At 37.6% G+C, this 13279-nt stretch overlaps 1 protein-coding gene across 1 annotated transcript in view; it reads right to left on the bottom strand.

Moving 5' to 3' along the window:
• Window positions 1-13279, bottom strand: part of NCKAP5 (NCK associated protein 5) — an 857737-nt gene that overhangs the window by 509842 nt on the left and 334616 nt on the right. Inside the window, exon 4 of the mRNA XM_029934682.1 lies at window positions 5988-6051. Within this exon, the coding sequence (XP_029790542.1) occupies window positions 5988-6051 (64 nt within the window). The remainder of the gene's footprint in view (window positions 1-5987; window positions 6052-13279) is intronic.

The following is a 13279-nucleotide window of genomic DNA, read 5'->3' as shown; positions in this document are numbered from 1 at the left end:
CATTTCACTGCATCATAATTTACAACAGCCAAGACATACAAACAATGTAAGTGTCCAACAACAGATGAATGGATAAAGAACTCAGCCATAAAAAGAAAGAAATCTTGCCATCTGCATTTGCAACAATGTGGATGGACCTTGAGAGTATTCTGTTAAGTGAAATAAGTCAGAGAAAGACAAATGCCAAAGATCTTACTTACTTGTGAAATCTTAAAAAACAAAAACAAATTATACATACAGAGAACAGATTAGTGGATGCCAGAGGTGTGGGGGTGGAGGCATGAAATGAATGAAGGTGGTAAAAAGGTACAAATTTCCAGTTATAAAATAAATAAGTCCTGAGAATAGAATATACAGCTTGGTAACTATAGTTAATATGATAAATGTTACCTAGTTTGTTTTTTGGTTTGTTTGTTTGTTTTTTTAGCGTGTTGTGTATGTGTATGCATGGAGGAGAGAGAAGGAGAGAGAAAATTTTAAACACAGGGTGCTTGGGTGGTTCAGTCAGTTAAGTGTCCAACTTAGACTCGGGTCATGATCTCACAGTTCCTGGGTTCAAGCCCTTCATCGGACTCTGTGCTGACAACTAGCTCAGAGCCTGGAGCCTGTCTTCAGATCCTGTGACTCCCTCTCTCTCTAACCCTCCCCTGCTTACACTGTCTTTCTCTCTCCCAAAAATAAATAAAAACATTTAAAAAAAATTTTTTTAAAGAAAACCTTAAGCAGGTTCCACACCCAGCACCCAACATAGGGCTTGATCTCACCATCATGAAATCATGACCTGAGCCAAAAACAAGAATTTGACACTTAACTAACTAGTCATCCAGGTGCCCATAGACTTATTACGCTAATCATTTCACAATATATACACCTATATCAAATCATGTGCTGTGCATCTGAAGCTAATATGTTAATTGTATTCCAATTTTAAAAAAAAAAAGGAAAAAGAAACACTTATTTCACTGTGGTCCCATCCTAATCCCCTTCTTTGACTTCTACCAGTTAGAAAACCAGATGCATGGCCTACTGGACGACTGCAAACAACACACTTCTAACTCCATCAAAACCAACTCCGGACCCCATGAAAACTAGTGTTGAGAGTTGTATTTTTAGGGACTACTGTTCCATGTCCATCCAGGCAGTGTCTGAGGATCTAGATGCAGGATAAAAAGGAATCTTAACAGAGTAAATGGGGTTTATTTGTGTCCTTAGTGCCTTCAGATGAGAAACCAAGAACTGATTTTTTCTTTTTCCCCAAGTAGAAATTACTCAATGAGATGAAAAGAATCCATACGTATCAATGATTTGCCATAAATACCCTAAGTATTGTAAAACTTATGTTTAGTAGAATAATAACATTCTGTGTAAATAACATCTCTGATTAAAAAACAAAGAAAAACAGTGGTAGAAGTGATATCCTTCCAAAACTTTTTTTAACATAAATTTAAGAATATAGCAAATATACTTAAGGCATTATTCATGTCATTTTTGAAATGGTCTCTGTGATACTTTGTTGTGTTATAAATGCAAATAAAAACACTCTCTACTTAAAAAAAATCTAAATGCATATTTTTTAACTCCTAAACTCTTATTGCCATTCATAAATAAAATAGTCTTTGTAAGTTTGGAGAAAAAAAAATGGTCAGAAGGAATCTGGCCTACAAAATATTAAGTAAACTTTCAATTTCTAGTAAATAAGACAATTTAGAAGAGTGTAAGAATAAACAATGGTTAACGAAAGAGTAGAACCAGTCCAGTAGCTCATGTAGACTGACAGGAATAGCTGGAATATGATGAACATGAGAGCAAAGGTTAGATTGTTTAATAAATGATGTTGGGAAATTAATATCAACTTGGGAAAGTATTTCTTTTGATCTCTTCCTCACACCAATTTAAGTCCACATAGAAGATGCAAAGATTTATGGGCAAAAAATATATATATTTTTACTTTCTAAAAGATAATGATAATGAATATCTTTATGTTTTGGGGTGAAATGGGTCTTCCTGCATATAATACAATTTAAGATGACATTAAAGTCTTAAGGACAGAATAGATTTTGTATGTAAACGAGCCAGTGTGACAGAGTACAAGCTGAAACAGAGTCTCCTAGAATGAAGAGAAACAACATCTTAGAGCAGTTTGTGAAAAATAATGAAAAGTATAAAAACAATAGTAATAGTTATTCCATGAAAGAGTTAAGAGCAAAGGAAACAAATATGAAATATCTAATTGCTGGAACAAATACTTGAGTTAACAGAACAAAAGAGCAGGCAGAATTGATAAAACCTGGTAATGTACATCGGTAGCTACTGGCAAGTTCATGATCTTCTTACTCTCACATATGTATCAACTAACCATTAAAAAGCAATCTCACTAGGGGCACATTGGTGACTCGGTTGGTTAAGCCTCCAACTTCAGCTCAGGTTATAATCTCATAGTCCATGAATTTGAACCCCATGTCGGGCTCTGTGCTGACAGCTCAGAGCCAAGAACCTGCTTTGGTTTTCTCTATCTCCTTCTCTTCCACTTGCCCTGTTCTCTGTCTGTCTGTCTGTCTCTCTCTCTCTCTCTCTCTCTCTCTCAAAAATAAACATTAAAAAAAAATTTTTAAGGCAATCTCTCGGGGCGCCTGGGTGGCTCAGTCGGTTAAGCATTCGACTTCGGCTCAGGTCATCATCTCATGGTTCGTGGGTTTGAGCCCCGCATCGGGTTCTGTGCTGACAGCTCAGAGCCTGGAGCCTGTTTCAGATTCTGTGTCTCCCTCTCTCTCTACCCCTCCCCCACTCATGTTCTATCTCTCTCTGTCTCAAAAATAAATAAACTATAAAAAATATTTTTTAAAGGCAATCTCTCTACACGCAGTGTGTGGTACTTGGACTTGAATCCTAGATCAGAAAATGGAAATTATTGGAAAAAACTGGTGAAATTCTAATAAAATCTGAAGTTCTGTTAACAGCAACATGCCAACAGTAATTTCTTAGTTTTGATAATTATGCCGTAGTCATGTAAGACACTAACATTACACCTCCAGGTCAAGGAGATGCAGATGTGAAACTTTCTTGTAAGTCTAAAATTATTCAAAAATAATAAGTGAGCTAAAATAATACAATAAATTTCTCAAAAAAGGTGCCTTGAGTACTATCTTAAAATTTCTAAGTAAAGAAATGTATTGCATAAAGTCAAACTTTTAAAAGAGCATGCTTTCCATTAAAGACTTTGATTATAACAGGTTCATTGGTGATTTTAAAAATAAGCACCTGACCCAATTATATGTGATTTTTTTCAAAATACTTTTAAACTTTTCCATACCATTTTTCCTTTCATGTGGAGAAAACTACAGAATACTGTAAATAGTAGTCTTTAAATACGGTGATGTGGTTGCGAGGCAGTGCCTGTGCTTCTGCGGTAGACATGACAAAAGTTCTGGGCTTGTAACAGCAAGGATTAAATTTAGAGGATGAATAGAACTGCCTGACTTTAGGAGCTGTCAGATACTGAAAGAATCAGGACTTCAGAAATAAATGAATCCTATGAGTAGAAAAGCCAAAGCATGTAATTAAGTAGGACACCAGAGGGAAGGAAAGAAGAGAAAAACCTTGAGATAAAGGGAAAAGAAACAAAATAAAGGACATTAATGAAAATCAGGGCTTTGGTGTCTCTTAAGAATTGAGATGATAAATTATTGAAGCAGGGGAACCAATAATGTGAATCGTAGTAAATCACATCATGTCACTGCAGCACACATAGCCCTCCAATGGCTCCTATCACTCAGAGCATCAGGCAGAGGTCCCCGGGGACCTTGATGACTTACACTTCTGTCCCTAAACATGGCCCTGACTTTATCTTCTACTGTTCACTCCCCTCCAGATAGTCTGTCTACCCTGTTCTTCCTCAGGCACCCCAAGCCTTTGCACCTGCTCATCTCCCAACCTAGAATAATCCTCCCCCAGACAGTACTATCATTCACTCCTTTGCTTCCTTCATGTTTTGCTCAAATGCTAACTTTTCAGTGATTTACTACTATGAAACTTTATTTAAAATAGTGATTTCCTCGAACTCCCAATCTCTCCTACCCTGATCTCATTTTGTCATAGATGTTTCCACCATCTATCACTCTAAATACATTCATTGTCTGTCTCCACAACACCTAGAATGCAAGCTCTCAGATTTTTGCCTATTTTTTTCCACTGATTTTTTTCCCCAGTGCCTAGAACAATGCTGGGCACATAATAGGTGCTCAATAAATATTTTTTAAATCAGTCAACACATAACTGTGACTTTTCATTACTGTAATTAAAATATGAGTAATAAAATAGTAGAAACATTTTCAAAGTTGTTTTTTGAGCAATGACAGTAATCTTTTTGTCTCCCTATGTGTTCTGGGTATTTTCTACATTGAACAATTACTTGTACAATATCCTGAACAGGATTTTTATCTTGTTAAAGACTAGTGAGTTATCTGCCTGAGATTATATCAACCGATGTTCATTCATTGATAGAAAGATACATTCTTTAGAGGCATGTTCTTATGAGCTTAAATAACATTTAACTACTACTAGGAAAAACTCCCCATCATAAAAACTTTACATAAACAAATGTCCAGTTATGGGATCCACTAAGCTAATGGAATCATAAAATCCCAAACTTCTCATTTTGAAGATGAAAAAACAGAGAGCTAGAAAAGTTCTCACTTCTTCCCATCTAGTGAGGTCGGAGCTGACAACATGTACAACAGGGAGCCAGCCCGAAACAAATGACTGAAACACTGCAAAATGACCTAGCCCATACACATTTCCCAACGCAGTCAAAGTCCAGACTGACTAAACCTTCATCGTCTCCAACTTATTTCCACTTCCTGGCACAAAGATGCTTGTGAACAGTTGTTTCTTACTGTTTGAACACTCAAGACTCTCTCTGCATTAAGATCACCAGAAGAGCAAACAATGTGATCACACTTAAGCATTTCAGTGTGCTCAGAACCACCGCACCATTCCATGATCCGCTCAGCATTCAGTCTCCTGCTTCAGACCTTTGCCTTCCCGGACAGAAGGGAGCGGCCAGTATATCTTACAAATTTCTTATTCTTTTCACTGGATGGATTGTCAGCACTCATGAAATCCAACAGAAGCGGCCTGCAAGGTCTGGATATGTACCACTTCTCTGTTTAAAAAAAATCATTCTTTTTTAAAGAGTGCTGAAAAATTGCACCTGTGCCATTGTTTTGTCCTAATTGAGAAAAAAAAAAAAAAGTTCTGGTGTTCTAGTGTTTGCTTAGACGTAGCAACAGCAGGTAACCTACACCTATGCACACCCTGGGTCCCCAGACAGTCATCTCTGATGTTAGAGTGGCACACAGGCAGATACTTTTGCAAAGAGAGTCTGTAAAATGAAGTTGCTATGGACCAAAACAACCATATTGATTTTTTAGAACAATTCAAAACACAAGGAAACATCGGTTCTCTGAACAGCACATGCTGGAAAAGACAGGGAGAAATACACTGCGACGGCGCAGAGAAGGAAAAGGCTAGATGGGGGTCACATTAGCAAACATCCTAGTGTTCTTTAAGGTTGTTTGTTTCTAAGTTCAAAGAACTGACAGCCTTGAATTATGCTGAACTGTTCTTATCTGAAAACCCCAATTGCTCATTTGCCGACACTGTGCTCACAGCTGGAAGCCTAGGGCTTCTGGAAATAAAGCCATACAGCCCTCTGAATGTTGGAATATCCTCTTCAAAGTCCAAATACTTATGACTTTCTCTCAGCTAATACAGCCTCCCTCTTTCCACACCCCCGCCCTCCCTCTGTCATTCTCTGTAAATGGCACCACTGTCCAAACTGTATTATGAACACATTATTTACCAATACATCATTAAGTCTGCTGCAAGCAAATATTTTTCTTAGATAGGCTCAATGACACAAAATGCCTTTCAAGCCAGAGACCTCTGGCAGAGAGGTTCAGAGTCACAAGAAAGCAGGCAGCACTTACCATGGCCCCCTCACTTCTTCTTTGGACAACTTCTCGCTGGAGTCGGGCCACGGCCAATTTCTCCCTAAAGAAACAAAAGCACATGGTTAGTTGACTATTCTTCTCAGGGTAGAGGTTACACTGGCATGGCTTTGAAACATTCTTTTGAGGTCTCCAGAGGAACTCCTTCCTTGGTTTAGCTCACTTCCTCAACTAAACTTTCTATAAATATTTGAAGTCATTCGTGCATTGTTTTCATTGACTGTCATGAGAGAGATTTTTTGTCTTGGACTTTATAAAAGCCAAATAAACACTGAATGCTGCGTAAAAGTTCCCCTTTAAGTTCATTAACATATGTAATTTGTAAATAAATTTTCCATGGCTAAAATATTTCAGTTGTCCTTTCTGCATCAACTTTGCTTGTGTACAGTTATTTTTATTTCTTTTGTTGTTTCGTGCAGATCATGATTTTTATTTATTTACTTCTTTAAGTGTTTGCTTATTTTTGAGAAAGAGTCTGAGTGGGAGTGGGAGAGGGGCAGAGAGAGAGCGAGAGACACAGAATCCAAAGCAGGCTCCGGATTCTGATCTGGTAGCACAGAGCCTAAGGTGGGGCTTGAGATCATGACCTGAGCTGAAGTCAGACACTTAACCGACTGAGCCACCCAGATGTCCCTGATTGTAAATTTTAAAAGGTAAACAGACATAAATCCATAACATTCATGAAGTAATAATAGAAAATCACTTACAGACTTGCTATAGCAAGGTACCATGCTGAGTATTTTCCCTGACAACTCAATAATAGGATTTATTATCCTGATTTATACGTTTGGAAACTGAGGGTCAGACAAGCTAAGTAACATACCAAGCTCCTAGCTGGTATGTATCAGTATTAGGGTAAAACTTTAGTATTTTTTTTTAATTTCACAAATCCTAAATAAAAATTTTGTTTGTCATTGTTCAGGGCCTAGAAAATTTTTTAAATTTAAAAATATTAATTTTTAGCATTCTTTTTTAAAATTTGTAATCTTTATTTATTTGTGAGAGAGAGAGAGACAGACAGGTGAGCAGGGGAGGGGCAGAGAGAGAGGGAGACACTGAATCTGAAGCAGGCTCCAGGCTCTGAGCTGTGAGCAAAGAGTCCGACACGGGGCTCCAACTCACAAACTGAGAGATTATGACCTGAGCCGAACAAAGTCAGATATTAACCGACTGAACCACCCAGGTGCCCCTAGCATTCTTTATTTTACAATGGGGTCTATGTTGTACCTGATTTCATTTACAAAATATTTAATACTCACCAAAATTTTTTAAGAATTCTTTATAAAGTGATAAATGCCTACATTTTGGATAGCTTTTCAATTCTTCTTAAAAACAAAAAGCCAACAGTTTATAGACAAAGTTGGGGCAGGTAAACCTTCTAGGAATCTTCCAATCTTAATTTTTGCAAGGATTCTCCTCGTCATCCTTCTGCTGCTATCAAAATGTGAAACCCCTTGTGTGATACTTCACCCTTCAACCTTCCCCTTACACAGGATCACAGGACCCACAATTTGCGAACAGCATAAGCAGCGAAGAAACAAATGGATTCCCAGCTGAGTGCTAGGATGTCTCTCGTCCTGACTTCTTGGGTCTTTGAAATGCCTATGACTATCAAAAAGGCATGCGCTTTACTTTAGTTACAGTTGAGTAAAATTTTTAGTAGGAACAGTTCTATTTGAATTAGTACCTAAAGAGACAGATTAGAAGGAATAAAACTAGAACCAGGAGACTCCTGAGGGGAAATTTTAGGGGAGCCTGTGGAAGGACCCAGTACAGACCCTGTGAGAGAGGGCAACAAAGTCAAGAGGAAGAGATGAAGTCATGCACGTCTCTTTGAGAGGCAAGCAAGGCAGAGATTATGCATATGTTTTCTGACCCAAACCCTAATGAGCAGATGAAAAGAGCAAAGAACTGAAAAAGAAAAATATAACTGACTTCTGGTTTCATATGAAAAATAAACACATGGTAAATATAAAGACAAAGAAACTGGAGAAGAACATACCCTATACTCTATGACTGAGCAATTCCACTCTGGGGTACAAACCCAACAGAAATGCATATATATGTTCAGTAAAAGACATGTACCAGGATGTTCATAAATTCATTATTTGTTATCACCTTAAGCTGAAAACGCACACCCCATTAAGAACAGGATGGATAAACTACAACATAATTATATATTGGAATACCAGAAAGTGCTGAGAAGGGCAAGCATGATAGCAGATGGCACACCACAAGCATATGAAAGAAACAAACACAGAAGAGTATACAGTTTCTGATTCCATTTATAGAAAGTTCAAAGACAGGCAAAACTCCTAACGTGGTTCAATATGGCCCGACAAAGAAAAGATGTGCATATCAAAAAAAGAAAAGGTAACAAACCATTTCTAGTCATAGATGACAGTTTTTTCAGTAGAAAATACTAAGGGATTTTCAAAACAATTAAATAACTAAAAAGTGAATTTGGCAAAGTCACAGGATATAAGCCAATACACAAAAATCAACTGCTTTTTTAAATACTAGCATCAAACAACTGGAACATTTACTTAAAAAATTCACTTATGCGACACATGGATGGCTTAGTTGAGTTTCTAACTCTTGATTTCAGCTCAGATCATGATCTCATGGTTTGTGAGACTGAGCCTCATGTTAGGCTCTGTGCTGACAGTGCAGAGCCTGCTTGGGATTCTCTCTTTCCCTCTCTCTCTCTGCCTTTCCCCTGCTCATGCTCTCTCTCAAAATGAATGAATATTTTTTTTAAATACTTGTAATAATGGCAAAACATAAAATACTTAGGGAATAAACCTACAAAAGATGTGTCAGACTACTACAGTGAAAACTATAATTAAAAAAACTGTTCAGAACAATTAGAGACTACACACACACACACACACACACACACACACACACGTGTGCATACACCACACACATTCTGCAGATCCAGATCTCTTGAAAAGATCTTGGGAAATCTCAGCACACAGGACCATGCTTCAAGAACTTAATCTAGAAGATCTAGAATTAGACATGGAAGAATGGTCTGGAAAATTTCCTAGAAATTTTTCCAATCCTTATTCCTGATTGCTTAATCTTCAGCAAAAGATTTAATATATCTAACAGCATGTTGATTTTCTACAAGAGCAGTTTAGCAGAAAGAAGACATTCCTAGAAACAAAGCAAGAGTCTAACTTAGCACAACTGTCCTACTAAATGATGAAAGAGTTCTCATACAGTTTAAAGGTTAGGAATATCATTATTCTTAAAAGAGCTTCCTTTTATAAAACTATTAGGAATTATCACACAGTATAGGTTCATGTCAAATCTTACAACATTTCACTTGAAAGAAAGTGTAATGGTTATAGTCATTACATAGTTTTTAAGAAGGAAAATATCAATAAACCATGAATTTTATACTCTGCCCATACAGTATATTTTGAGTCATTTAGTAAACAGTGAGTGAATCAGTGTGAAAGGCTCATCTTCGAAGTGGCAGCATGTTAGCCATTCAATTTGATGAAACAGCAAAATATGTAGGAACTGGAAACATGAGCTTAGGTTTTACCTACCACCACTTGAAAAGAGATGCACATGATTTCCAACAGCCACATTGGAAATGCATGATGCAAATATGGAGAATCTTAATGCAGTCTGGGTCAGAGAAAAGACCATCTCTAACCTGAGCCCTGCAAACTAGTCCTCTTTACTTACAAGTTATGAAATTGCTTAAGGCTAGTTACCTGGGAGCTTCCCTGATTCAAATTGGTTAGGCAGTGAGTGAGCAAAATTCTCAGGAACAGCAAATAAACTATCTCTTTAAGACCATGCTCTGTAACTGGTTTAAGTCATTTATTCAGGAAATGCAATAAACATACTGTCATGGAGCACGGATCCCTAAGGCTTGCAAGTAACAGCTGAGAGTTTTCTATGGTGTCGGCAGATAAGACCAGGGCCATCTAAGTCCCACTATGGCAAAGCACCCCCATTTTGACCTATTTAATACAGTAAGCTTCTGAATCCTTTATCCTTTGAAAAGAGTGTTTCAAGGCCACAAAACAAAGAATACTTTCTTGAGGTTCAGAACTCTCTATCTCCCAAATCTTTCATATCTTTGGTATTCCATGTATTGGCAGGATTTTTGTTTTTAGCAGGCATTGTAGTTTATTTTCATATGGAAGAGTTGTCATTCTTTATAAAATTTAAGGAAGTGACAGAGTCACTGATGGGAGAAAGCATCTGTGGTGAAATTCCCAGCCTTTCTATAGGTTCACATTTCCGGGCTCAAATGATCAACTTAGTCAAAGTATTAAAAATAAATGGGTCTGCCTTTTTTACAGCCATCTCATGTGCCCTTGGGTTCAGCAGTCCCTTGGTAAACCATATCTTCAAACCCCCAAGGTCCCAATATATGTATGAAACCAAATGGGACCAGCATCTTTTTCATGCAAATTCAGCATTCTCAAAAACAGCTTTGTTTAAAAAATAAAGAAAGAATCCTTGACTTGCATGCTACCCAAGGCAAATTAAACACAGTCACATACACATGCACTCTTGCTCCTATTTGAGGACCTTAGCTCATCTGCTGGAAACAGACAACTGGGCTTTGGCGATGCATTGCTGTTTTGTCTTATGATTGTAGCAAAGCCAGTAGCTCATTATGAAGGGGTACTGACTTTATGATTGCAAAACAAATGCCCAGGGATATTTTTATTGAGAGCTGTGGATCCTTCTTTACAGAAGAGGGATAAAAGAAGGATATAAAGACTATACACACAGTGAAACAAAAGAGACCACAAGCACTTCTCTTTCAGATAAATGCAAAGGGAATTTTTCCCTCCAAGAAAGACGAAACAGAACTACTTTTCTTATTCAATTTTTTACCCAAAAGGGGAATTAGTAGCAGGTTCCTGAAGTCTGTCAGGTAGCCCCAGATAATTTTAACTGAAGATAATAAACAGCAACAACAAAATTATTTACGTGAACCATGGATCTTCAAAATACCGCTGATACAAATGCAATCGAAGTCCATGGGAGACTGTCCTACAAGAAGACAACAGGATGGTGGCACTTGTAAAATCCATAAAAGACCTGCAAGGTCTGCATGGCTGGAAACCAGTCAGCAGCCTGCACAGAATACGTTTGGCTTGTGATGTGCGGAGACGCCAAACCTAAGGGCGCTTCGGAAACATCTGTTGCATGAGGGTCAAGGGCAGGACTGTCTGGAGACAAATTAATGTTCTATTGCGACTCTAAAGACAGCCCAAACCCACCCCAAATGGGCTAGGATGAACCCACTCAGCAGTGCCCCCCACTCTCCACTAGGTAGATGGGAGCCCCCAGAGAATGCTGTGAAGGAAGGGAAGCAGCACACAGCGTAAGTGGGAAGAATCACTCTACTCCTAGTCAGCCTTACTGCCCCAAACTCCTCCATACAAACAGTGCGTTTGAAAGGGACAGGTCTAAAGGCACAGCTAGGAAGGTGTCAGTATATTGGATACTCTGTGTTTTGATGAAACTGCTAGATAACTGGTGTCATCTCTACTTGACTTTCCTAGAAAAATAAATAACAAGAAATAAAATAAAATAAGAAATTGTAGTAAAGTTTAAGAAAAGCAAATATAAAGAATAAAGGGTAGGCATGCTCATATATATATATATATATATATATATATATATATATTTAACAAGAAAAAAATTCTTTGGCATCGTATAAACCCAAAGATATTGTGGTATTAAAGAATCCTATAATACCTCCCAAAATACCCTAACTTCATGTTAGTTCTGGTTCTTAGGTTAAGTTCCTACATTCCAGAGTATTTCAAATCATTTAATATATTTTTTAAAGTTTATTTATTTTGCAAAAGAGAGACAGACAGACAAAGTGCACGTGTGTGCACAAGAGAGGAGGAAGGGAAGAGACAGAGAGGGAGAGAGTGAATCCCTTAAGCAGGCTCTGCGCTGTCAGCACGGAGGCTGATGAGGAGTGAGATCATGACCTGAGCCTAAATCAAACTCAAACACTTCACTGACTAAGCCACCCAGGTGCCCCTCATATGGTTTAAACATATGAATAGTTACGTATGATATGATCCACAAATCAATCTCCTCATTTATTCAAAATATTCTGCTAAGTGACCATATAATCCAGTGGCGATGAAAATTCTGAGTCACTCAGTGAACAATGTGAATTTGCTCTCTGCCCACACAGCTGTAAGCCCTGGAAAATATCGCCCATTTTCAGAGAGCTCAGGGTCTATTAGAGAGGACACGTAAGCAAGCACACCTACGCACAAGGGTATCATGTGGACGTCATAAACACAACAGAAGAACATTGCATTCAAAGCCAGATTTTAATGTTAAAGTGATAATCTTATCACCTTTATATGAGAAGGTACCTTCTACTATTTCTAAGATCAAGTTATTTTTTAAAGTTCATACTTTTTCAGCAACAAGTCACATAGGGAAGGCAGGTTTCCCCCACAAATATTTTAAGTATGAAGAATCTCTGTAGCATGTTTTGACTGTAATTCCCTAAATTCCTCAAGGCATTTTAATGCAATGGTATTAGTATTTGCCGCCCCTTTAGGTCATGGTGTTATACAGGTCACTTCTTTCAGAGACACGTGACTGACTTATTTTGCCTCTTCTGTTTCAATACATTGTACCGCCACATCCCCAATTTAAAAATTAACAGTAACAGCTAACATTCAGTGAATAATAACTATGTACAGCACTATCCTCAGTACTTTGTATGAAACATTTAAATGTCAAACAATGCCATGACATAGGAATAATTAGCACATCTCCGATATATAGCCATAATTCTCAAAACTTTTGGCTTCAGAGCCTTTTTACACTTTTGAAAACAATTACCGAGCACTCCAAAGAGCTTTTGTTTCTGTGGGTTAGATCTATCAACATTTACCATATTCCAAATTAAACTGAGACTTTGAAAATACATATTAATTTATTTGAAAGAATAATAATCCCATCACAGATTAATTTAAACACCACATAATTACAAATGTAACAAAACAAAATTTAGTAAGAAGAGCAGTGCTTTTATACGATTGCAAATGTCTTTAAGATCTGGCTAATAAAAATCACATCCGAATTCTCCTATCTCCTTCTCCATTCAGGTTGTTGCAGTGACACGTGGTAAGAAGACTCTGGCAAACCAGTATGTGCCCACAACAGAAGGACCATGAAAAAGGCAAATAACACATGGTATTCTTATAAAATGCATTCTGACTTCTGGATGCCTGAAAAAGTCACAG

The sequence above is a fragment of the Suricata suricatta genome, chromosome 3, assembly GCF_006229205.1.
Source record: "Suricata suricatta isolate VVHF042 chromosome 3, meerkat_22Aug2017_6uvM2_HiC, whole genome shotgun sequence".
Classification (NCBI taxonomy): domain Eukaryota; kingdom Metazoa; phylum Chordata; class Mammalia; order Carnivora; family Herpestidae; genus Suricata; species Suricata suricatta.
This window is presented reverse-complemented; position numbering and strand designations above follow the sequence as displayed.